The sequence below is a fragment of the Aplidium turbinatum genome, chromosome 1 (assembly GCF_918807975.1).
Source record: "Aplidium turbinatum chromosome 1, kaAplTurb1.1, whole genome shotgun sequence".
Lineage (NCBI taxonomy): Eukaryota > Metazoa > Chordata > Ascidiacea > Aplousobranchia > Polyclinidae > Aplidium > Aplidium turbinatum.
In genome coordinates, this window is record NC_137472.1 from 63,145,644 (window position 1) to 63,172,934 (window position 27,291).

The 27,291-nt window shown below is 38.7% G+C and overlaps 3 protein-coding genes and 1 long non-coding RNA gene across 8 annotated transcripts in view; 1 reads left to right on the forward strand and 3 right to left on the reverse strand.

Annotated features, from left to right (window-relative positions):
• Nucleotides 1-27,291, reverse strand: part of LOC145786235 (uncharacterized) — a 370,479-nt gene that overhangs the window by 263,956 nt on the left and 79,232 nt on the right. The window lies entirely within an intron of this gene.
• Nucleotides 1-27,291, forward strand: part of LOC145766021 (ATP-citrate synthase-like) — a 363,348-nt gene that overhangs the window by 171,090 nt on the left and 164,967 nt on the right. The window lies entirely within an intron of this gene.
• The window catches only part of LOC145788470 (uncharacterized), a 181,011-nt gene that overhangs the window by 100,850 nt on the left and 52,870 nt on the right, over nt 1-27,291 (reverse strand). For 2 of the 5 annotated variants that reach the window (XM_082576058.1, XM_082576002.1), the window contains exons 1-3: nt 2,125-2,267; nt 1,150-1,305; nt 304-441 (exon numbers count right to left, since the gene is read on the reverse strand). In XM_082576058.1, coding sequence (XP_082432184.1) covers nt 304-441; nt 1,150-1,242 — 231 coding nt within the window. In that variant the 5' untranslated portion in view covers nt 1,243-1,305; nt 2,125-2,267. Of the gene's footprint in view, nt 1-303; nt 442-1,149; nt 1,306-2,124; nt 2,293-2,606; nt 2,861-3,378; nt 3,514-3,788; nt 3,934-4,433; nt 4,616-4,994; nt 5,128-6,277; nt 6,388-6,821; nt 6,928-7,478; nt 7,585-7,711; nt 7,813-21,348; nt 21,609-27,291 lie in introns of those variants that run through there. The other 3 variants (XM_082575887.1, XM_082600258.1, XM_082575942.1) reach the window with 3 other exon arrangements.
• On the reverse strand, nt 7,838-17,391 carry LOC145765923 (uncharacterized). The gene is made up of 4 exons (XR_014288682.1): nt 17,288-17,391; nt 17,012-17,201; nt 16,580-16,675; nt 7,838-7,943 (listed from the first exon to the last, which is right to left on the reverse strand). It is a non-coding gene; the product is annotated as an uncharacterized LOC145765923 (long non-coding RNA).

A 27,291-nucleotide genomic window follows, 5' to 3' on the forward strand; every position in this document is an offset into this window, starting at 1 on the left:
TCATACAGTATAGCCCAATAATAAGTAGTCAACTCAAATAAATGAATTCTTGCGATCAAGCGAATGACAACAAATCGAGACAGCAACCCTCAGCAAGAAGAACTAATGACACAAGTTTACCCAATTGCGACAAGTTGGAGAAAAAGATAGTTTCCGCCACGAGGAACTTTCAAGTTTTTTTCACTTTAGTTCACTTTTTATCTTCTAATTTGTGAAGAAATAAGTTTATTCGTATCACGACATGCAGCCGAATTTTTAATCTTTATTGCAATGTTGCAGCAAGCATTGTGACATCACACTCACCGATTGCGCATCTATGAACTGCGCGTTCGCTCTGTCTTTATCGTGACGTTGCTCGGCGATATCTTTGCTCATTTTTTTCATTTCCTCTCCGTGATGTTTTTCCAAATTTTCAAAACTTTCTCGAAGAGCAGATAGTTTCTATTGACCAGAGTAACACTATTAGTTACTGTACGGAATTAAATTATTAAAACGTTCTAGAAAAGTCTAGTTAGCTTACTTTTGTTTAAAAACATCTTAGCTTGTTATGACCTTGAGGTTTAGCAGTAGGCTACCCCGTCAATTAAAAACTAGTGAGCTTATTTGTTCAGCAGACTCTGATTGGTCCAATTTCAAAGTAAAATTTTGGAAAGTTGCACCTCGGTAACTAAAAACTAGTGAGTTTATTTGTCCCACAAGATCCGGTACAAAATAATTCGAGTTAGTTATGAATCTTTAAACAAATTGTAAAGCTTTAGTAGAGAATTTGCATTGTTGAACCATAGACAGACAAAACAATGTAACTTTAGCGGATTTAACATGTTTTATTACACAAACGAAATATAATATATATAAAAATAAACTCAAACGTTTTCGACACGTACTTGTATCTTCATCAGAAATTACTTAAGTATGCAATATACATAAAATAAGAATAATAAGATGAATCTGACTATGCCCTATAGTGTTAAACACGCTAAAGTTACATTGTTTTGTCTGTCAAGTAGTAAACATAAACAAATAAAATCTCCTCTGCACAGGTAGGTGAGGTAGTTATGGAAATTGCAGGTTTGAAATCACGTGAAAACAAAGGTTTGACCGTACAGTGTCAGTCAAACTATTTTTTAAGCAAAATAAAAGCCAACAAACCGTTAAAGCATCTTCCTTCTCACAGGCCAGCTGAGACTTTTGTGCTTCTAATAGCGCCGCCTTTTGGACGTCCATTTTGTGAGTCCCTTCCATTTCTTTAAGTTTTCACTCCAGCGCGTCCACTTCCGGACGAAGTTGAAGAACTTCCTTAGTCAGCTGCTTGCAACAGTATCGATGAATGCGAATACGTCACAGACACTGAACAAAATCTTGAATGCAACTAAGCGCAATAAAGACGAGGTGGAAATGCTACATGGAGATTTTATCTTGATTAGTCAAATCTTAAGTAATATCCATCATCATGAAATATTCAATATTATGGAACAATTAATAATAATTAATTAATTAAGAATTCATAATTATTAATATTTTTAACCTCAATCAATAGTAATGTCATCACCAACTAAACTCCAACGCTTAGTCGATTCATAAATAATAATATGTCGTTTTACATTTCACAATTTCCATCATTTCTGTAGACCCTGTTTGTCTGAGATCCATTTTATGTTTTCAATAATTCTAAGCAAATCATGCAGCTGGTGGTTAAGGTGATGATCAGTTCTTTTGTTATTCATGCTTTATATCCATCAATGGTGACAAGAAGTAGATTTTAAAAACTCATTCATGGATTTGTTGTAAGCTTTGTAAACTTGTAGGCTACCAGGCCAAAATGTTGTTGTTGTTAGGGTTAGTTTGTTTTTGTCGTATCATTGTTTTTGTCGTATCCAGGCTTACGCCTGGTAAAGATTTAGAGGACGGGAAGGCAAGGAAGCCAATCTTCATGTCCACCTTCAAGCATGCCTTTAAGTGTCCTGCACACAGCAGCATGTTCTTGAGCGGTGTCGAACCAATGTCCTTTAGAGTGTCGTTTCAGGCCTCTCACCACTTGGCCATGCAGCCCAAACGACGCAAAGTAATGGAAGTGGGAAAGCGTTGGGAATTCTTGATGACTTGTTTCATTTGTGGAACACCAACCTGTTTCAATTCTTGATTGATTTCCTTGATCGAGTTGAGGGTTTTCTCCAACTCACTGTTGTACTTTAACGCCCTCTCCCGGTCACTTTGCAACTCCGTGTGACTTCTTCTTAATTCTGTCAAATCACTTCCTTGCTTTTTCATCTTATCTCGACACATAGCGAACTCCTGGGAAGAAATGTGCAAAATATTATTTAGCTCTTGTGTGATAGAGCAAGGTTCTTTTCTGTTTTTTTCTACTGGATAACTTATTCATTTGGAAACAGGATAAACATCTCAACAGTTGAACTTTGTCTTCAAAGTGCTTCTTTAAATACCTAAAACAATCTTTTTATGAAGCCCTGAATATTTCAAACGAAATCAAGCATTAGATATCTAAACTGAAGTTTTGCGAACAGCAGCGTCCGAAAATATAGTAAAGATTACAAAGAGTCAGAAAAGTTTACTTCCACAAAAATCGTCATAAACAATCTTCAAAAACTCATAGAATATTTTTGAATTATTAGCACAAAAATTATTTTAAATTGCATCTTTTCAGAATGGCTTGGATTTGATTAGCTTCTGTAGGAACTTGCAAAATGGCACTGAAGTTAGTGAGAGTAGGAATCGAACCACCGACCTCTTTCTGATGTCCATACTTGTGGTTGGTTTGATCCAATTGTTCCGACACCGCCTCAAGGTCCGACTGGCATCTGCTCAACCTCTGACTAAGTTCCGTGTTCCGGTTTATTAGAGCCTGGATAGACAATATTTTACGAAAGTTAGTTGGTTGCGACACCTGTGACAGTTCATCCAAACAACTTACTTCTTACATTAAAACATTGAAATGAACGATTTAAAAAATAGGTTTAAGTTCTTTCAAGATTATAGATATCAAAAACTTTACCCTTTTTTTGAAATGTAACCTTTTTGGATTAAAACGCAATTGCTTTTGAAGTAACCATGTTTTCTTTCAGATTTTACGATCAGTGTTATAGACGCGTTTAGCTCAGCCACATTCAAATCGATTTGCGGGCAATAGTTGGGAAGAACATTCACAGAAAAACGAAATTTAATGGCAACAACTTCCTGACCTGGAAAGCACCGAGAACCACCGTTCACTGGTGAACGACTTACAAATTCTAGCAAAACTTTAAAGCCGTGTGTGTGACAATCAATAACTTATTCGATGTTCCGGGCACTGTTATGACCACATCCTTCTTTTATAAGATAGGAATTAATAAAATATCTTTAATATTTGATAAAAACACTTACTTGTTGTGTCTTCTGGTTCTTCTCCAACTCCGAGAAGGCATGATTCTTTTCCTTTTCCAGCAGTTTCCTTCGTTGTCTAGCAACGTTTAACCTCTCTTTGGTCGTGGTCAGTTCAGAACTCGTCGCAGATTGAGTCTGCGAAGTTGAATATCTCAATACACGTTTGTTGATGCGTATGCGAATTGCCAAGCCAATAGGTAATAATAAGAAATGAAACAACATTGAAAACTTTGCTGTTAAAAATAAACCTCAACATTGCCAATGGAATACCTGAAGGTGAACAGGAAGATAGGATTCCTTGCTTTCCCATCCACTTAAATCTAAATCTCAACCACAGAGCGTAAATCTGCTGGAGATAGGACTAAAGCACAACAACTGTAGCCTACCGTATATTGGAAATAATTGCCAACCTCTGTAATATATTTTAATTGTTGTTTGGAATCTGCAATTGATTTGTGCAAATGTTCAAGAGTGACGTGGTGTTGTTGTTTGTCTGCCAGCATCAGCTCAAGTTGACAACGAAGACGGTTCGATTCCCGACTCAGTTCGTCTATTCTGTAAATAAAAATTGAACCACTTATCGTCACTGTACCAAGTTGAAAGCTCAAATTGTAGAACTTATGCCTTCACCTAATTTGTGAGAGCGGTATAGCAACAACCCTCAGTAAATGAATGGTTGGTACATTTTGCAAAAGTGACATTGTTTTGTAGCATCAATAAATTTTTAACATCCAGTAAATCAGCGTCATATTAATTAGCAGTGAAAGTCTAAACAGTAAGAACACAATTTATTTGCAAAAGATTGGGCTACTGTAAGAGTTGCTTAACAAAATGTTTTGTGTTATTCTGTATTCCACTATAACTTATATTCTATATAATTTTGTATGAAACAAATTATGAGTTTATGATGAGTTTAGAAAGCAAATTAATGCTTCGTGTTGTATTTCTTTTTGTACATTAAATATAAAATACCTGCATGTTAAAACCTATTAAAGTTACATTTCTGTCTTCTATTAACACCACTACCAAGCTGATACAGTTAGTTTAAAGTTTACTTTCTCCGTTGAGCTTCTTTTTCTTCCGCGTCATGTTTGGACTTTGCCAGGAAACTTTCTCTTTCTTTCTGGAGGAATTGTATCTTAGTTTCAAGCTCTTGTTGGACTTGTTGTAGCAGCCTGATGGTGGCTTTGCACTCGTTCACATCCATTTCTCCATCTCGGAGTCTTTCGTTCTGAATCTGAGCTCCACAACATCAGGTTAACTTTAAGTTTTCATCCCGAGGTTGAAATGATTTACGTTAATTGCATGAGGTCAGAGGTCAATTGAAAGCTCGCAAAAACTAAAAGTTTCCTGTTTGCAACCTCAATAGAACAAATAAAGTATAAATCGAAAAAACAATCAAACTGCTGTTGAAATCGATTCAAGGACTTGTATTATTATTTCATCAAGAAATGAATCAATTGCTGTGAACTTGTGATCTAATAAGGTTCATTATTGTGTTTGCAATGGCAACTAGCCTATTGTGTGTTTTCGATTTTGAAACAAATGGAGTTTTATTTTTTTCTCCATCAAAACATTTCAATCAAACACAAACAGGATTGTTATCCAATAATTACCTCCATTGTCTGTTGAGCGTCAGCCAACTTTTTCAAGAGCAATTCCCTTCTGGACTCACTGTCGTCCAAAGCGTCTTGAAAGTTGTCCCTCTCTAGCTCTACCACGCGGGATGGTTGCCACACAGATGGCGATCTGAGTTCAACAAAGCGCAATTAGAATGATGTTCCTTAGTGCGTGACACGATGCTTTGTTTGTAACAAAATATTTAGAAGTTTATTGATTACTTTTAACACGCGAGACGCAAGATGGCCAAAATCCAAAAAGGCCAAAAATTCAAAGTTGAGGAAATATTTAAGTTTTAGGAAATTATAAACAGACATAGACATAGGAAATTATAAACATTTCTTTTAATAATGTATTTTCTTATAGGCTTGAAAAGGGCTATATGACTAGCCGAAAACGTTCGCTTTTTGTTTTTTGTTTTTATAATGTTAAATGTAGTGTTGTTGCTGAGTTATGTCTGTTTATGGTTTAAAAGAGTTACCTCTCTACCCAAATTGTATTTTAGGAAATTGTATCAGAAATCAAACCTTGCAAGGAAAATCTGCAAAACCGCATGGGTTTCCCGATCAAATTGCGGAAAATCTTGGGACGAGAAAGAGTTAAAACTAATTCAACGTCAAAATTATTGTTTGTTTTGGTATTCGCCTCAGAATGTCTTGTAGTGGTATATTTGAATCAAGATGAAGGATGCCAGCGTCTACGCCCACTTTCAAATATAGCCACGCCCACTTTCAAATGTGTTACGCTTGTAGGTGCTGCAGAATAGCTGCAGAAACCCACAAACGTAAAGGAATTGAAAAGAGGTCTTAACACGAGTAGAGCTTTGTGTACAAGTGACAAATCACTGTGTAGTGGTTACCAAGTCCTGCTGCAATAATTACGAACTACTCAGAGCTACAGGGCGGCATGACGTAATCAAGCGCATGCGACTCGGTGCAATGCATTAGCACTAAGGCAATAATCATAACGCAAAACTAACGTTACTGAACTGTATCAAAATGTAGCCACTTCCGCTTTCAAACGAGGACGCTGTTTAAAACCTATGAGGTTATTACGTGCGCTCCCATTAACTGGTCAAGCCGTCTACCAGTAATTACAGAGTCAGTTTCATGGTAAACAAATCAAACAATATGAAGTCAAGCTTAACTAAAATTTCAATCAAAATTATTTCATTGAAGAATGAATTAAATGCATCGTTTTTGGCAGTTTTCATAAATGTTTTACTTCCCATGGTTGCCACATGAGAAGTTATCATTTCATCCTGGCAACATGTACTTACCTTCTGATTGGGGAAGGAGATCGGGAACGAATGGGAGACGGCGAACGGCGCGCTCTGATTGGTCCGTTGTAGATGCTTCCATGATCAGCAGACCGTGACCATCGATCACTCTGGTTGGATTTAAAGAAAATAACTGTATTTGTTAAAAAAAATTTAGGTTCACGAGTATCCGTTTAAATCGTACAAATGATGATATATAGGTAGCCTACATACCAGTACCACGTACTTAAATGTACCATGGGTATCTGGTCAGGATTGAAAGAGACTACTGAAGTATACTGCAGTAAAGAAGGTAACGATCTACACACCACAAAAACGTATGTTAAAAGCCCAAAAAATAACGAGATTTCTGACTTGTAGATACATTTCCAACAAACGACAGTCTGTTTAAAACGCTTTAGAAGTGAAATTGTAACAATTCTTGAACTGTAAGAACACGGCAATCGCTTACAAGCACTAATGTTATCCTTCATTGGCATGTTAGTTCCTGACGAGGAACAAGTACAACAAGATGAATATCAGAACGAAGATTGCAATTACAAACCTTCAAGTAGGATTGCTGTCTGTACGTGTCTTCAAGCACTTGCATCGTTCTCCTAACGGCTGCCGATGGTGTTGAAGCACGACTACGAGAGGGCGCTATGACATCTCTGTCATGGAAAAATGTTAAAAAATAGAAGTGAAAAGTCTTTGGAATCAAATCAAAGTTCTCAGTTCACACAAAATACTTAAACCATTTAACAGTAAACCACGTAAAACGAAAAAGTAGAGAATTAACATAAAGTTGAAAGTGAGGCTGAAGATGAAACAAATTGCATAACCAGTGAAGCATGACCGATGCCACGAGTCTGCGTGTTGTGGTCAATGGCTTGCCAATAAGTTGCCTTATCAACATTCTAAACTATAAGTTAGGTTGCTCTGTGCTGTGTTCGCATGACAAAAAAAACTTACCTCACCTTGAAGAGAAACATAATGGTAGTTTTGAAAGACGTCAACACCTACGTCATCACCTATTGGTTGCTTTGAATTGTTGAAATCAACCCAATTCAGAAGCAAACCACACGTATAGACAATAAAAATACTATTGTTTGAACTGAACCTGCATTGTCTTCCTGCACAATTATGTAGCGATGCGTCTCGATTAGGTTCGACAATCCAACCGAGATTACACCACGAGAGAGCATTACATCCTTTCACCCACCTTGGTTCGTTATATTCACTCGTATCCAAGTAGGAGTCAGCTCTCGACTTTGTACGGCCACGAGAGGGCGGTCGTAAGCGATAACCCCGAAGAGATGAGTCCATACCTGGAAGTAGACACTTGTTCATTGCACTCGTCGTGCCTAAGTTAGAGCAGTGCGGATAAAATCGTTTGTGCAAAAGCTATTCTACATCGTTGAGCTCACATTTCATACTAGCTGTGCCCCAACTCACAGCCACATGAAGTAATAAAGCTCGCGATGTCTTTGCCACCCAACATGTCCCAGCGCCACTGATGATCCCATCACAAGGCTATACATTACTACCACGAAATACTGTAATAATGTTATTGCAACTACTTACGACACTCCAACAGCTTTGATAGAGAGGGTTGGCATCTTATATGCGGGTCTGCTATTATTCGGTGAGTCCGATCCGGTGAGTTCCTAACCTCTCACCCCTAACCCTAAAACGGCATTGATAATTAGGCTACGGTACCCAATAATTCAAAAAAAAAATTGAAAAATCACCAAATAGGGATCGGACTCACCGAATCGGACTCACCGAATCAGACTCACCGAAATGGGCGCTTATATGCAACTCCATTGACAAAACCAAGAAACCAAAGCCTCTGATGTTCGAATAAGTTCAAAGCAATGTGCATGTGTTAGGCAAAGCTATATTTACATTTCTAAAAGCTGTTTTGTTTCCCCGTGAGGACACTTTTATCATAGGTATAATATGCTTGAAATGCAATACCCGCTGGGTATTACTGAGCGGGTCTGCTACTATTCGGTGAGTCCGATTCGGTTAGTTCGATTCGGTGAGTTCCTAACCCCTAACCCTTAACCTTAACTCCTAACCCCTAACCCTAAAACGGCAATGATAATTAGGCTACGGTACCCAATAATTTAAAAAAAAAATCAAAAAATTACCTAATAGGGAATCGGACTCACCGAAACGGGCCATTCCAGAAAAACGAAGTAATTGCTATTTGAATTTAGTATTGTTGGACAATGAAGGGATAACATGCCGTTTGCGCAATGCTTCAATCTCAACAAAGATAGAAGTTAGTGCTTTGGATTGCCGCAATGCTTTAATCACTTTAATCTTTTGAATAACCGCATAGGTCCACTGAGGCTACTTTATTAGCCTATTTCATGTTACTACAAAATATTAAAAGAGCAGCATATTATAGGGTGCTGCAAAAGAGCAAAACAGCATATTATAGGTACAAATCAAAAGAGCATGTCAACATAAATCCTAAATGACAAAAATTGTCACAGCCACACTGCTTATTCGTGGCTAACAAAAAGATCATAAACATACTACAAAGCAATCACATCCAGTTAAACAGTGAGTGAAATATTGCATAATATAGCAGGGGTCCCACTCAAGATGTTCCTATTTTTTTTATGATTTTATGCCAAAAAAGTCAAAAATTTTATGATTTTTTATGAATTTTTTTGGTTATTTTATGATTTTTTTATGATTTTTCATCAAAATTTTATGATTTTTTTATGATTTTACATCAGAGCTCGATGTTTTGTTACATTTAATTTTTTTAAAGTATTTATTTTCACAGTTTAAGGATAAGAAGCGATTACGGAAAAACAATCAATGCAAGTCATTACGTAAAAGCAAACATAGGCTACGGTACAGCTTTTGAGTGGAAGTAGAAAACATAATATAGCCTACCGTAAGCTTGTTATACTTTACATTATTTAAATGTGGTTAAATTGTTTAGCTCAGTTCAGAGCAAGCTGCACTTTAAAAATCAAATCAACGCAACAACAGACTTGCAAAGACATTGGGAATAACCAGTACTTCTAGGTTCTGCGGAAATCCAATTTATCATAATTCATTTGGAACAGACCTGTTAATCAGTATTTGTTGTGGCTTGATCTTTCTTGCATGGCTCATATAAACCAACTTTTTAGTAACATTACTCAAATGATGTGAAAGGTAACTTGTAGCAACCACAAAAAAGTTTAGACAGTCTAATTTAAATTTCTTCTTGTCAACTTCACTGAGGACCGCAACATCACTGAGTAAAACTTTTGCTCATGTTCCAGCATCAATCAAGTTCAACGACTTCTGAAGTTCTTTGTTTGTGACATCAACCAAAAGATGTTCTGACTCTGTGGATGATATGTTCTTTTTTTTTTGTTGTTGATGAATTTACTAAGCAAAGCCGTGATCAGATGGCAACTTTCATGTAAACCAACTTTCTAGTAACATTACTCAAACGGTTAATGGGAAAGTTTACCTCATCATCATACCGATTTAGTTCATCTTTCACCATCCTCAGTGAAACAATTGTGATTCCTTTAAGAGAACTTCTATGTGAATCAATCAAATGTGTATTAATGGAGAAACCTCTTTCAGGACTGGCATTACCGTGACTTAATGTTAGAAAACATTTTGCCAGACTAAATAGTTGCGGATATTTTTTATCCCAGCATCATCAAACAGGCCTCCAATTTTTGTCTAATTGTTATAGTCGTCATCTACGTTGAACTTATGTAACTTGTGACCTGCCTCACTACATAATCACAGTTCAGCGTTTTCTGGTACAGACGTTGGAATTGATTACCACCGCACTGCGCGTGTAATCAATTGAGCGTTCTGTACCACGTTCCTTAGTTGATTGTTTTGCGTTTCTTTCTTACTATATATTGCGTTGATTTTATACACTGAATCAGTAAGTAACAAGAGGTAAATGGTTTTCTCACTTGGTTGGCTATCGCTACAATTATTATTGTTTATTTTATATTAAACGTCTGGAAATACAACAGACATTTAACTGGCGTCGTCGGCAGGATCTTTACAGAATTTTTAGAGGATTTTAGAAACATGGAGAAACTTATCGAAGTCCTGCAACAGCAAATTGCCAACCAAGAACGCCAGACGAAGGAGCAAATGGCCAGACAAGAAGAACGTCACCAAGATCAGACAAAACTACTCATGGAGCAACTACGAGAAATGCGAGCCCAAACTTCAAGACCACAACCAACAACAATACAACAACAGGTATCTTTACCTAAGTTCGTAACGTTCGATGCCACCACTGAACTGTGGGCAGACTATTGGAAGAGGTTTAACACCTTTGTAGCAGCACATTCAGTCGCACAAGACAAAATGCCGCAAGTTTTTCTCACCAATCAATCACCTACAATCTACAAAATGTTAACAAATTTGGCTGCGCAGGAAACAAACCCAAAGGAAGTCAACGATCTCACCATGACGGAAATTACAAATTACATGGCTCAACAATTCGACCCAAAACGCTTCATCGTGAGAGAGCGATTCCGTTTCTGGAGCGAAATGAAGCGCAAGCCCGGGGAAACAGCTCAAGAACTAGCCATCCGCATACGCCAGGCAGCTGCCACCTGTGACTTCTCGTCCATTTCAAATCCATTGGACGAAGCTTTACGTACTCGTTTTATTTGTTCAATAGGTAACGAGGCTGTGCTTAAGGCGTTATTCAAAATCAGAGCTGATGAACTTACTTTCAAACGTGCGGTGGAGGTTGCATCAGAAACCGAAGAGGCAGCCAAGGTGGCCAAAGAAACTGTTTACGGCACTCCACCAGTACCAGTTGCGAAAGTAAGGACCATCAGCAAACCTCCAAAAACTAGGCAACTTACAGGTACTTTCTTTACTTCTAAAAATAAAGAATGCTATCGTTGTGGTAATTCCAACCATAACGCCAATGACTGTAGGTTTAAGAAAGCCACTTGCCATTTCTGCAATATTACGGGACACTTACAGAGTGTTTGTCGAAAGAAAGCTAGACAGTTTAAACCTTCTAAGGTAAATTGTATTGAGGAAATTAACATGCTCTCTAGTTCTTGCAGAAAACCTCGAAATTCAAAGTTGGAAGTACCGATCTCCATTAATTCGGTAACCACACACTTAGAACTGGACACTGCTACAAATGGAAATTTCCTTTCCAGCGACGTCTGGACTCAGGTAGGCGCACCTCAGTTGCAAGCACCAGTGTCGCAGTTCCAATCTGCTACCAAGCATCTAGTACCAATCACGGGTTCTTTCACGGCCCAGGTAACTTGTCCTTCCACGGGAAGGTCAGATAATATTTCTTTTGTAGTCACGACAGTCAAAGGACTAAACTTGCTAGGTCGTGATGCAATCTCGTCTTTAGGAATTTCTATCGATAAATTCCTTCTGTCTAACTGTTCTACTTTACAGAGCATCCAGTCATGCGACAAGCCTGATAAGAGTCTGGAGAAGGCATGCTCCCTCTTATGTGACGAGTTCAAAGATGTTTTTAAGCCTGAACTCGGGTGCTTGCGAGATTATGAACTAGACATAGATTTTAAGTCTGATGCTAAACCTGTTTTTCTAAAACCTAGGCCTATACCTTTCGCGCTAAAGGAGGACTTAGCACAAGCCTATGATTCGGGCATTGCACGTGGTGTATGGACACCAGTTCAGTTTTGCGATTGGGGCACACCGGTTGTTCCAGTCCGTAAGCGTTCAAATTCTTCACAAGCGAAGGCCAAGTTACGCATTTGTGGCGATTATTCAGTCACGGTGAACCCTTCCCTGGAGACCCATCGTCACCCGTTACCCTTACCAGAAGACTTAATGCAAAAGTTGGGTGGTGGGTATGGTTTCAGCAAGATAGACTTGGCTGATGCCTACAATCAGATTCGACTTGGTCCTGACAGTCGAAAACGACTCGCATTAAGCACTCACCGTGGCGTACTTTTACAAAATGTTTTACCTTTTGGCATATCTTCTGCTCCAGGTTATTTTCAGAAGATCATGGACGATCTTACAGCCGACCTTCCAGGGGTCGCAGTCTACCTAGACGACATTCTTGTCAGTGGCAATACTGCTGAGGAGCATCTCCAGAATCTTAGACGGCTCCTCGATCGACTTCACTCAAAAGGCCTGAGGTGTAGGAAGGACAAGTGTAAGTTTGCACAACCTCAGGTAGAGTATCTCGGACACATTTTGTCCAGGCAGGGCATCTCCAAAGGTCCCAAGGTAAACGCCGTACTGGAGATGTCTGCCCCCACTGACGTATCTTCTCTTCGTTCATTTTTAGGTTCCTTACAATTTTATTCGAAGTTTCTACCGTTGAACGCTTCTACTGTAGCAGAACCACTATACCATCTCACGAAAAAGGACATTCCTTGGAGATGGGGAAAACAAGAGGAAAACTCTTTTGCTCAGCTGAAGCGTCATCTATCTACTGATGAGGTTCTTACACATTTCAATGCGTCACTTCCGGTAGGTATCGCATGTGATGCTTCTAGTGTGGGCATCGGTGCTACTTTGTTTCACCGTTACCCAGATGGCACAGAACGACCTATAGCAAACGTTTCAAAGATATTAACAGCTTCGCAGAGAAACTATAGTCAAATTCAGAAAGAGGCTTTGTCGATAATTTTTGCGCTAAAGAAATTCTATCAATATCTTTTTGGTAGATCATTCATTTTGGTCACAGATCATAAACCATTGCTTAGTCTTTTTGGCCCGACCAAATCGACACCTTCTTTGGCAGCAAATCGTTTGGCTCGTTGGGCACTCTTTTTGTCGCAATTTACATACACTATTGAGTACAGGAAGACGAAGGATCATCAAAACGCTGATGCTTTGAGTCGCTTACCAGCAGGAGGGGATAAAGTCTTCGATGAAGAGGAAAGTGCGAATGACATTGATATCGTCTGCGCTATCGATGCTTTGGATTTGCAGGTCCAGACCCCAAATGCTGCCTCACTACGTAAAGAATCTTCTAAAGATCCTATCATTTCCACGGTAATGCGTTTCATTCATGAAGGATGGCCGGCCAAGTCTTCTCCACAAGACCCGGTCGAACCGTTTCGTAAGTACGCAGACTCTCTTTCTACTTGTTACGGATGTCTACTTTACGGTTCCAGAGTGGTCATCCCGTCCAAACTTCGTCCTTCCGTCCTTCAGTTGCTTCATGAAGGACATTTCAGCATTGAGAGAATGAAGCAGTTGGCAAGAACGTCCGTCTACTGGCCAAACATCGATCGAGACATCGCGGAACTTTGTCACAAGTGTAGTACCTGTGGCGAATATCAACCGCAATCTAAAACCCAGGTCCAATCATGGACGGTTCCAGAAGCACCGTGGAGTCGCTTACACATAGATCATGCGGTAGAATTCATGGGTTACCATTGGTTACTCAGCATTGATGCTTTTTCTAAATACCCTTGTATTCATGCTACTACTTCTTTATCTTCAACAGCTACTATCAACCTGCTAGAAGAAGATTTTGCTCATTTCGGCTATCCCCATACTATAGTTACCGATAATGCTACTACTTTTAAATCCACAGAATTTCAAACTTTCTGTAAGGAGAGGGGTATGGTACACATCACGGGTGCACCTTACCATCCGCAAACCAATGGAGCGGCGGAGCGCCTCGTACGTACGTTCAAGCAAGCACTTCGCAAATCTGCCTTACCCCCGAAGCAGGCCGTCTTGGAATTCCTACAGCAGTATCGAAGCACGCCAACTCCGAGTGGCTGCTCTCCAAGCCAATTACTCAACAATCGTCAGATTCGAACCAAGATCGACACGCTTCTCCCTACACCGTCTCAAGTGGTACCCCGACAAAAACCTCACAACACGGACGCCTCCGAAAGTACAAAACGACATTTCAAACCGGGAGATCCCTGTTACGCGCTATCATTCACTCCACGACGGAGCCAGGATCCTCGTTGGGTTCCAGCCGAGGTGATCAAGCGACAGGGTAACCGAATCTTCCTGGTACGTCTGCTGCCACATGGTCCGACGTGGAGGCGCCATATGGACCAACTGCAACCTCGCTATGCATCATCGGAGGACCAGGAGCCGGGAGAAACTCCTGCACCAACAATCGACTCCTCCGCTGTCTCCACCTCAGCCCGAACGAATTCGGACGACACACCGACTGTACCGGAATTCGGGCCACACAACCCACGAAGGTCGAGCCGTCGCCGCAGACCTCCGGCCCGTTTCGGACTTGGAGTTTAATTGTTTAATTCGGTGTCTTGTTCATTTTTATGTTTGTGTATAAAAATTATCGGGGAGGTGTTATAGTCGTCATCTACGTTGAACTTATGTAACTTGTGACCTGCCTCACTACATAATCACAGTTCAGCGTTTTCTGGTACAGACGTTGGAATTGATTACCACCGCACTGCGCGTGTAATCAATTGAGCGTTCTGTACCACGTTCCTTAGTTGATTGTTTTGCGTTTCTTTCTTACTATATATTGCGTTGATTTTATACACTGAATCAGTAAGTAACAAGAGGTAAATGGTTTTCTCACTTGGTTGGCTATCGCTACAATTATTATTGTTTATTTTATATTAAACGTCTGGAAATACAACACTAATAATAGTCAATTCTCCTGTAGGAAGACACTTTTGGTAGGGGTGTTACTGTTAAACCATATTTGATTTGTGCTTGAGTCCAGTAAGAAGATTGGGAATTGGTGTATACTGTATTTGTTACTTTCAAGATCAGTCTTTTTGTAAAACTCATCTAGAATATCCTTAGATTGATACCGCAACCACTGCAGTCTTGCCTTATCATAAAGTTCTTCTCTTGAAACAGATACATCAATTGCAAAAGCACTTGCACGACACTTTTTAATGCAATTGGAGACTGTCCAATGGATTGACAGTAGAAGTTGTAGTTCCAACATCATTTCTTTTTTCTGGGTGCAAAAATTGTGCCTGCTTAAGAACAGATGAATGCAATGGCAAATGATGTAAAAGGTAACTTGTAGCAACCACAAAAAAGTTTAGACAGTCTGATTTAAATTTTTTCTTGTCGGTTTCAGTTAGGACTGCAATATCACTGAGTAAAATTTTTGTTCATGTTCCAGCATCAATCAAGTTCAAGGGCTTCTGAAGTTCTTTGTTTGTGACATCAAGCACAAGATTTTCTGACTCTGTGGATGATATGTTGTTTTTTTTTGATAAATTTATTAAGCAAAGCTGTGATCAGATAGCACATTGCTGAGTAAAAAATGTGAATCAGTGGCTCTTCATATTGGAATAGGACTAAAAACCGTTCAAAGTCACCAGAAGCAAATGATACAAATGAAATATATATAAGCTTCAATCAAAGGATCCTTTAATGCTTCTTAAATCCTTTTGTATCTTTGGGTAGATGCAATTTTTGACTTGAAGTTTTTTGCTAAGGCAAAAACTACAGGAAGTAATGTCAGAGGTCCCACTCAAGGTTTAAGGCCATGAATTTCCGCCATGAATTTCGCCTGAGTAACACATTGCTTGCAAATGGCCTCAATAGTTTCCTTGCCTAGCCCTACGCTTTTTCCCAAAACATTGCTGTCAAATTATCCTTTCACCATTCTCCAACAATAACTGCAATGTCTTGAAATCTTGTCAGCGTCTACTTGTCTATGTCTAATGACGTTTAAAACATTCACTGAAAGTATCTAGTTACGCTCCTTTTCTCATTCCAGCTCCACAGGCAACACTGGACTTGATTACGCAACCACATGTTATCCTAAATCAATGCATTCAACACAATCGTTACACAAATAATTATGCTGTTATCATGGTTGGAATTGTTACACATTACACTATATTAATGTTTTTGATTTTTACATGCTCAGTTCTCCATTACAACTAAATTTTATGATTTTTTATGATTGTGTCTATATTTTATGCTATTTTATGATTTTTTCCAAATCAAGCAAAATTTTATGATTTTTTATGATTTTATGCCGAGTGGGACCCCTGATATAGGGTGCCGTATAGTTTAGGAACCACTTGTAATTTCTTAAGGAGCAGAGTAAAACATCAACAACACCGCCAAACCGTACTGCATAAATGCACTCGATAGTCTGTATACAGGCAAAAGTTTAACCAGAAGTTATCAGTACTGTGTTTCAGGTTTGTTGGTTTTCATTTTTAAAATACTATAATCACAAATCACACAAAGTTACTAAAACAGGTTTATAGCAAGGTTACCGATTACAAAAAAATTCGATATCATTTGAACAGGAAAAAACAAGAAAGTAACTGCAGTACCATATACTCTTTTTTTTATCTTTTTACATCATCTAGCTCCGTTAATACTTACCGGTAATCAATCAAAGTGCGACGTGAAGGTAAAATCAAATGTCGCCTTAATTTATCATAACAAGAGGCGCTTTTCATTGCTAAATTTAAAGCAAATCTAAAAAAAGAAAAAAGCAACACATTCAAAAAGCGTAAAATTTTATCAGCATACAACTACAGCTACAACTACATTTTCCATTAACCATGCATATCTGGTTAATCAACCAAAGTTTGTTAATCGTTATACGTTCAGCAAAGAATTTTTCAACTTTGTAAGAAGAGTTGTAGATAGTGACTGAAGCTGGGTTACTAAAGTAATCTTGAAAACTGAACGGGGTAACTCAATTTCCAGTTTTATTTCATGCATCATGTATGTTACTTTTAGTTTGTTAAGAATGTTTAATTTATAATTTAATTGCTTCGTTTGCACTATTGGTGAAGTGTTAACAATTACCTGATGATATCTGGATGAAATCGTAGTCCGTTTTTACGTTGTTTTTGCATTTTCAATTGTTCCCAATAAAACAGGGAATAAAACGAGTCAGAATTTCGTTCCATAATCTGATGAATATCTGAAGCAATTGGAGAATCCAATGCAACAATATCTTCTTTTCTGGATAAATTTTTGTTTTATTCTTGCAATTCTAAACATGTATATTCGTTTTACAAAGATGTTATGCTGTTGATACTTTAAAAAGTAGAGCAAAATCATCACACAAACTAAACTCACTCTGATTTTTGTTTCCTAGCTGTCTGCAGAAGTCGACTCTTTGTTGCCCCTGTGGAAAATTTTTGTAAAGGTAGCTTGCCAATTTGAAAATTATAGGATTCTCTTTGACGTTGCAATTTTGCATTCACCAAAATGCAAAATTTGCAATGTTTGCAAATATCACCATCAGAAACCACAATGATGACAGGACATGAAGGTGAACGGTAAACATCAGTTTGAAGTAAAGAATCATCACACTCTCGAGTTGAAATCACATGGCGAATAGCATTTTTGAAGTTAAAAGAAAATCCTTCCAAAACAAAAAGTAAATTTAGCAGTACATTTACAAGCGGTACACCACAACTGGGCGATACCCACTTGGGCGAGACCAGGTGGGCGACGAGCCAAGTGGGCGACGGACCAAGTGGGCAACGAGTCAAGTGGGCGACGAGCTAAGTGGGTGACGGACAAAGTGGGTGATGAGCCAAGTGGGCGATGGTAGCGAAAGTTTAGCCGTTTGAAACGGTGGTGACATATATAACACTGGTCAACACAACTTTTCTTGCATGGAGTTTTTCAATGGATTTAGGGTAATTTTGGGGTGCTGAATCCGAATCTGACCTCAGATTTATCCTATCACGTCAGGTTTGTGAGATATGATAACAGCAAATTGTTACTTTTGTCAAAAGTGGAAGATTTGACTTTACGTTTATTGCACGTACACATTGTGCTATATCCAGAAATCCAGGCCATGTAGTACATAAGTAGCTGAAATACACCCACCAACTATAATTTTGATACCAATTTGTTTTCTAAGCAACATTATTAACCATGCAGCAGTAACAAGCTAAAAGGGAGGCTAAAAGTATAACTGACCCCCACCCCCGTCAATGTTTTGCATGAAACCACAAAGATTTAAACAGGCCTATGGCAATGCTTGTTCAGTAACCTTGTTCAGTAACCTATTTAAGCTGTTTTGGCTTAAATAATCTACGCCCGTGTCGAACCGATAATAGATCCTCAGCTCCCTCGGGAACAAGCCGGCTTTCGCCACGGTAGATCAACTGTAGACCAGGTCACTCTGATGACCCAAGACATCGAGGACAGCTTCTCGGCAAAAAAGAAGGCTGGCGCCGTGTTTGTCGATCTCACGGCTGCCTACGACACTGTATGGCACAGCGGCCTTACCTGCAAACTACTTCGTCTCCTTCCTGACAGGCACATGGTCCATATGATTATGGAACTTGTGCAAAACCGCAGCTTTACCCTTTCCACCGGTAGCGGCCGACGAAGTAGACTACGTCGACTCAGGAACGGCGTCCCACAGGGCTCTGTCCTGGCTCCCCTCCTCTTTAACACTTACATCTATGACCTGCCTGACACCATCTCCAGGAAGTATGCTTACGCAGACGATCTGGCTCTCCTGCATCCAGCCGGAGACTGGCAGTCAATGGAGAGGAACCTAAGCCAGGACATGTCAACTATATCAACATATCTCCAGAAATGGAAGCTACAGCTCAGCAAGGCAAAGACAGTGTCGGCGGCCTTCCATCTAAACAACAAGGAAGCAAAACGTGAGATCAACATTACCATCGATGACGAACACCTCCCCTACTGCGCCGAACCCACCTACCTCGGCGTAACCCTGGACAGGTCACTCACGTACCGACGACACCTGGAGTCACTGCGCAAAAAACTATCAGCGCGCGTTGCACTTTTGAGGCGGCTGGCGGGTTCCGGCTGGGGAGCTGATGCGAAAACCCTTCGCACAGCTACCTTGGCCCTCGTCCATTCTACCGCTGAGTACTGCGCACCAGTGTGGTGCCGCAGCTCCCACACCCGCCACATTGACACCGCCATCAATGACGCACTACGCACTGTGACTGGATGCCTGCGTCCCACTCCAACGGAATGCCTTCCCATCCTTGCAGGCATCCAACCTGCTGAGCTTCGCCGTAAAGGAGCCATGATTTCCCTTGCTCGTCGCGCACTGGACCCCGACCACCTCCTCCACAGTACACTCCAGCGCCTACCTGGAGGACAGCAGCGACTGAAATCAAGACGCCCATTTGTGCCCGCCGCACAACAGCTTCTGAACAACGTTGAAGATCTTGGCATAAGTGCGGCACACTGGACGAACTACACATGGAACATGGAGTGGCAAAACAACACCTCCCGACTCCATGATTTCCTACCCGACGTCGATCTTCACCCTCCGGGAATGTCCCTCGCAAGACTTGCGTGGGTCCGGCTTAACCGCCTACGAACCGGCGTCGGTCGCTTTCGTTCAGACATGTGCAGATGGGGTCTGGCTCCCTCACCGGGATGCGAGTGTGGCGCCACAGACCAGACAGTAGATCATGTCGTCCATGACTGCCCAATCCATCAACCACCACATGGAACGCTTGGACTGAAGACTAGGGTGGCTCGTTTTTGAACTTTTTTTTTAAATTCTCTCGGGGTAGTGGGGAAATGGTGCCAATGAGTGAGAAAACGCTCATGACAAAATTTGAGATTTGTAAAAAATTGTCTTCAGCCTCCTCATGGCGCCCAAAAATCGAAAAATGGGGCCAAAAACGCAATTTTTTTTTAAATATTTTTAGTTTGGGTAGATACAATATTGTTTAGATATATCTAATTAACCTAAGAAAAAAAATTGGCGTCATTTGAACTATTTCTTCAGCTTCCTCACAGCTTCTGAAAATTATCATTTTGCTGAAAATTTTGCATTTTTGTTTGTGGTTACATATCTACAAACTTCGTCAGTGACGTAAATTCAAATAAAAGACGTCACTTTTTCCTACCAAGTTAACCCAATTTCATTAAAAAATGACGCAACGGCTCAGGGCAGGTCTATAAAGAGAAATACAATGACGTTTTATAGCTGGCAAAATGTCTAACGCAATTATGTATCATGTAACCGCCCACAAAATGCGAAATTTTCAGCAAAATGGAAATTTTCGGAAGCTGTGAGGAAGCTGAAGGAATAGTTCAAATGACGCCAATTTTTTAAATGACGCCAATTAGATATATCTAAACAATATTGTATCTACCCAAACTAAAAATATTTAAAAAAAAAATTGCGTTTTTGACCCCATTTTTCGATTTTTGGGCCCCATGAGGAGGCTGAAGACAATTTTTTACAAATCTCAAATTTTGTCATGAGCGTTTTCTCACTCATTGGCACCATTTCCCCACTACCCCGAAAGAATTAAAGAAAAAAGTTCAAAAACGAGCCACCCTACTGAAGACCCTGGATGACGACACTGTCGAGTGGCTGATGACATCATGCCCAAACATATAGTCCCAAAGAACAGCTCATACGACGAAGAAGAAGAAGCTGTTTTGGCCTGTCTAACGCTAACCTTTCGTTATAGCACTGCATATGTTGGTGGTAAACGCAACGCCAAATCTTCCACTTTTGACAAAAGTAGCAATTTGCTGTTATCATATCTCACAAACCTGATGTGATAGGATAAATCTGAGGTCAGACTCGGATTCAGCACCTCAAAGTTACCATAAATCAGTTCTCAAAGCCCATGCAAGAAAAAAAAAATTTTTTTGTTGTTGACCAGTGTAATTTATCTAGTTGCTTTGCGGCATCACGGTTTATCGTGAAGCTTAAGAGAAACTCCTCAGAAAAGAGACAAACGAATGGCCAAAGGGTGGTTGAAGTCATCGAAGCTTGTTTTCTTTTCTGTTTTAGATAATAAAATATGACGTTTCATTTTTACTTTAAATGCTAAGTAGCTGGTTTGGTAGGTACATGCATTAGACATTTGAATTTTGTAGTGATTTTCAAGCGAAACAGAAGTTTTTTGTTAGTTGTTCGAGTGTGTTATTGTTTAAAACAGGGGTGTGCAACCTTTATTACAGGAGGGCCAGATATAAATAACTGGGTGAAATCGCGGGCCGCACGTTTATTTAACATATGATTTCTAGTAGTTGCAGGCACAAAACAGTAGTTTTTTTGTTATTCATGTTATTCTTATGGCATTATTAGGGGTTATCTCTTTGCAGAAATAATAAGTTAAGACACATAAATTTCTGAAGAAAACTGCTATTCAAATTTATTGTCACACCGTCCTTTTAAACGAGTTCAGTGAGAAATTTGCAGTTGGCTTTTTTTTCCAACCGCTTTTCCAAATTTACCGTACTTTAATGGAAGTGTTCGCAATTCGAAACCCATTTTCCAAGTATTCGTCTGTCAGAACTGATCGATAGGGAGATTTCATGACGCTCATTTTAGAAAAAAATTGTTCGCACAAATATGTTGAGCCAAAAAGAGCCATTTTTGAAGCAATGGATTTTTTCCAATGTGGAAAGTCATCTTGGTTGAGATGTTTTCCGTAAAAATCGCCAAGATTCATTTCTAAATACTTTGCTTTCAAATCCGTTTTCTCTTGAAGATCATCAGTTCAAGTTGGATATCAGCTGGTGCTTTGTCAATGACTGTGTCGAATGGCGAAGAGAATATACCAAACAAATATTCATGAGATTTGAAGTCCTTGAAACGAGCTAAAAATTCATACAACAATTTTTCAAATTTAGTTTTCTTCTCAGGATGCATTCCATACTCCATAGTCTCTCAAAGTTGGAAAGTGGAAAATATTTCCTATCTCTGTATGTGAGCTTTCCAAAGTCGTAATTTGTTCATAAAGCTTTTTATGTGACCATACATTTTTACGTTCCAAATAATTAACACAATGGATTAGCGGTGGCCGGTGGGAGATTTCTAAAATGGTTAACAGAAGATGCAAAATCTATAATAATCCACTCCACAATGAATTGTTCACACGTACCAGACTAAACTAAATAATAAAGACGTTTCGTGGGCCGCACACAACTCAAAATTGGCACATCTTTGCGGGCCGCATTTGGCCCGCGGGCCGCACGTTGCACACCCCTGGTTTAAAATACATAAAAACTTACATACGAATCATTAACTACGGAGATTAGCATAAATTTGATGCTCTAAAAATAAAGTCATATATTTCAAAAAATAAAGTCATATTTTTCAATTTTTAGGTCATAAACAAAATGGCCCTAGTAATGACTGTCAGTCACAACTCACAATGTGTTCTGTAAACTGCTGATGCGGCTACGCAGCGAGTATCGTTCGAAAGACGCTTTCGATTGTGATGACAACTACGACTTGCCTTGCATGTTTTATACCAAGTATTCAAGTCATTTCAATTTGTGTCTTGTGAGCACGCTTCTCCAGAATGTGGTGGGCTGGTGGCCTACATATATATAGGTCACCAATCGAATGATTGTCCGCAATGGGCGAAATGAAGTAAAGGTGGGACAGACGCATGCGATCAAAACAAAGACAAGTGTCTGTAATCCCAGACCATAATCTTATGTGCTAAACGTTGTACTGCAAACTGCAAAGACGTTGAATCTGCAAAGACGTTGTACTGCAAAGACGTTGAATCTATGTAAAATATTGCAATGATAAATCTAAACAACTTTACAATGTTGTATGTGAAAGTACCAATAAAACTTAAATGGACAGGATCCACCACAGACTCACGAATCAAAGAATAAAGTTGTTTTCAGCACCTAGGGGACTGTTTCTAAGAAGTTTATAGATCAAAATAAAGTCAAAATTGACAATAAAGTTAAAAATTTTCAATAAAGTCAAAATTTGTCCAATTATGGCTAATTGAAAAACTTTTTGTGTTTTTTTAGTGTAATTTTTGTCAAAATCTTGTGGAAGCATTGTAAATCAGGAACTGCGACACAATTAAACCATATTTCTTAATCCGAATGCTCTAATCTAGATGCTGCGTAGCCGCATTAGCAGTTTACAGAACACATTGTGACTGACAGTCATTACTAGGACCATTTTGTTAATAACCTAAAAATTGAAAAATATGACTTTATTTTTTGAAATATATGACTTTATATTTAGAGCATCAAATTTATGCTAATCTTTCGTTTCGATCCAGTTGTGCTGATGACTCCTATTGGAAGAAAACCGGTTCCACAACATAAATTATATTAAAATTTGTTTGAAATACTATTGTGAGTGTTAACCTGGTCAAATGGTTTAAGGTTTAGACTTGAAAAAAATCTATTGATTTATTCTCCTAATCTGCGTAGTTGATGATTCGTATGTAAGTTTTTACATGTATTTTGAACAATAACACACCCGAACAACTAACAAAAAACTTCTGTTTCGCTTAAAAATCATTACAAAAATTCAAATGTCTAATGCAGGGGTTCCCAACCTTTTTTGCTATTCGTATCCCTTTGTCAGGTCATAGCATTCTTCGTACCCCCAAAAATTCTGATTGAATTTTGAGGTACGGTATATGTTGCTAAATTAAATTGCTTTTATAGGTCAATTAAACGTTAAACCGATATTTCACACAAATATGCAAAAATTACCAAACGAAAGTAATTGTCATTTATTTTGTTTGTCACTTCTCAGTGAGATATTTGTTGCTGCTGCATTAATAAAATTTGCTCAAACGATGGTTCGATTTTACTCAAGGCAGCACAATCTTCCAGTTGCAGACGATTTCTGTACTTATTCTTGATGAAAACATCAATGTCGAAAAGCCACTTTCACAGTAATAAGTTGTTGAGAAGAAAATTAACACTGTCATGGCTTCCATAACAAGACTTGGGAAAGCTTCATAGCAACACACCAAAAATCTTCTAACTTTGATTTGTCAAATAGCAGTTTCAATTTTTGGCAGCTTTTCATTTCGATGATGTTCTCCTTCAAATTATCCTCATCCAACATTTTTGTTAAATCAAAAAGAAATGGATTTATATTCCAAAGCTGGGAATAATTCAAATCACCAGAAAAAAAGTGACCATCGTAAGAATCATCCAGCATGTTTAAATTGGAAATAATTTCATTTTTGACATTTTGCAGCAGGGTCATTGCATTATAATTCAACCAATTTTAAGAAAATTGAAAACCCTCACCTCTCAGATTTTTTTTATTTTTGGATATTTTGAAGACACAAAGAAATGATTGAGGACATATTTCAGATTTTTTCTCTATCTCATTTACTTTTTGAGTAATCGCATATTCAAAATTTGCATTTTCGCCACTAGTGGCGCCATTGCACAATTCAGTGTTTTACAAAATTGGCCTAAAATCTACATTTCTGACTCAAATGTTCTAAACAAAATGTCTAATTGTATGTTTTTGGGGCCAAGGATCTCAAAAATGAGGTCAAAAACACCAAACAATGCTTAGTTTTCTGTGTAAGGGGTCTTCAATATAAATTGGGGTACCCAACTTCACATGACCCCAATTTGCTCATGATTCAACATTTTTTTCCCTGGAAACTTGCAAATTAGCCTTATAAATGCCTGATCTCACTGGGGCTAAAATATCGTTTAAGGATGTTTTTTATACAACGAAGAATTTCACTTTTAACATTGCCCCTATTATTGATACTTTTAAATAATTGTGCATATCACATCAGGGTCATTTCATTATAATTCATCCAGGCCATGGAACCATAACATTTATAATTGTCCCATTTTTTCACAGTTTAAAATGCTTGAAATTCTGAGTTATTTGGCACAAGTTTTGTCAAAATTGGTTGAGCGGTTTTTGTTTTATCGTTATTTTAATGTTTGACCACCAGGTGGCGACTTTTTTGGTGAGCTGCATAAAAATGCTCATATCTTGGGACCTAGTTGCCCAATCATCATAAAATTGGTATCTATCCCCCCATTTTCAGGGGTGGGCTTTCCAAAAATGAAGGTTAAAATGAGCTAGGAGTTATACTTTTTGTGATATAAACATTTGTAGTGCTACGATAGCATGGCCGATTTCGCCATGCGGCCACATATTTTTTTCAAAATTTTTTTGATTGTTATTATTAGCATAGATGTTATATTCCAAAAACATCTTTTAAATCACTTACAATTCACAACCTCATAATAAAAATTGTGCACAAAAATGCAGAATTTTTAAAATAGTCAAAAATATTGGATTTTATTTTTTTTGGAATTTTTGGATAAGACTTTAGATTTCATTATCACTACTTGTATTACAACTATTTTATGAGCAGAACTGTAGTCAAGCTTTCTTCTCAATGCTAATATTGACATAGATAACTGACTCCTATTCCAATAATTCCACTTTAATCACTAACAATTCATCAGCCCATACTGGGTGGTCCACCCTCCCCCCCCCTTACTACGCCACTGTATGTCAAGCAAAGCATAGTAGTATAATACATTATTACACAAAGTGAAGGAGTCAAGACATAAAGATGAAGGAGTTTAATACATCGAAAGGATGTAATGAGCTTGTCCGATGTGGGAAATAATTATATCATTTTCCAAACATGTCTCGCTGCTACTGGTAGGACAGTGTGCACAGTACAATTGTGTTACTTTAATTTGTCAGAAGTTACATTAAAGAACAGCGACAGTCTTCATAGTAAAGTGAGCTATATGCAACAATCTAAGAAATACATAACAATCTGAGAAAGAAAGTACATTACAAAATAAAGTCACACTATTCTGACGATATAACTACAAGTCTATACACTTCTGCTATCATTTCTGAATTGGAATATATAGGCTTTGTCTGCACTGATCATTGTAAAATTACATACATACATCATTGTAAGATTATTAGTGCCAAGAAGTGTACGAAACATTAAAGATAGTTTTAAGTGACTTTCTGCAATAAAATACAATTAAAAAGGATTCAATAAACCTATAGTTTTGCATGCATAACTAGTGCATCCCATTTTGCATTTAACATTATGTGACACTGGACAAAATATGCTCACTGCAGAGTGCAGAGCCATTACAACATGTGAGGGGCAACAATCGGAATGAATAAAAACGCAAGAACAAGGGACGCCATGCATGTAAATAAACCGACAATCACAGTTTCTACCATGTAACATGTGAGAGGCAGCTTAAATTACTATACAATTGAACACGAGTTGTCGTGCATGCGAATAAACTTTAAACCACGGTTTCTAGCATGTATTGTACAATGTACATACAGTAACTAAGCTCTGTGAGAGGAAGCAAAAATATAAATACAACATAAATGAACAAAGGTTGTTGCACACTTGGACACATAGAACAGCATGCCATTATTGTAACATTAGTCAAGACCTAGACAGCAATTTCAGGCAATCAAACCCAACATAATAGAAGCCAATCAATGCTCACCTTGAATGCAAATGAAGCGACGATTCACAGTTTCCATGTTTGGAGCCGAAAATGTGTATATTCTGCCTGTTGTAGTGGAAGAACTGTCCAAAATCATCATGATTGAAGAAATGTGCATGTAACACTTATCTTCACGGTCAGGCCAATCGAAAGATGGAGAGGGGCCACAAGGATGCATAAAATTGACCAGAACATCATTCTTTTCTTTGTCCACAATTTCAACAAGCCCAACTCACCACTGTCTGTCATAAACACATGCTACATAAGACATGACACTTACATCGTGGATGTTTATCATTGGGGTTGCATCGAAGAAACAATGTGTGCCAGCGAATTGTGAATCATCTGATACGCGCTTAAAACTGAAAGAACCAATACAACTTCAACTAAAGTAATGGTATCCACGAGTACCAGGCACAGTGCTTCCACCCTGGAATCTTTGTTCAAGAGTGGTCATTTTTTGCCACAAGTCATGGTAAATCTCCATGTGACGGGATTGATGGAGTAGTAAAAAGGAAGCTGGGTAACGAAATTCTAGGCAGACCAACTGCTAACCAAATTTTGACTGCTGCAGCTGCCTATCAATAATGCTCTGAAGCTGTAACAAGTGTAACTTTCTTCTATATACATAAAAGCTGAGCAACTGGTGCCAGTAAGAAATACTCAACAAAGATTCCAGCGTGGAAGCACTGTGCCTGGTCTTGCATTTCTTCAATCCTGATGATTTTGGACAGTTTCCACTACAACTGGCAGAATATACACATTTTCGGCTCTAAACATGGAAACTGTGAATCGTCGCTTCATTTGCATTCAAGGTGAGCATTGATTGGCTTCTATTATGTTGGGTTTGA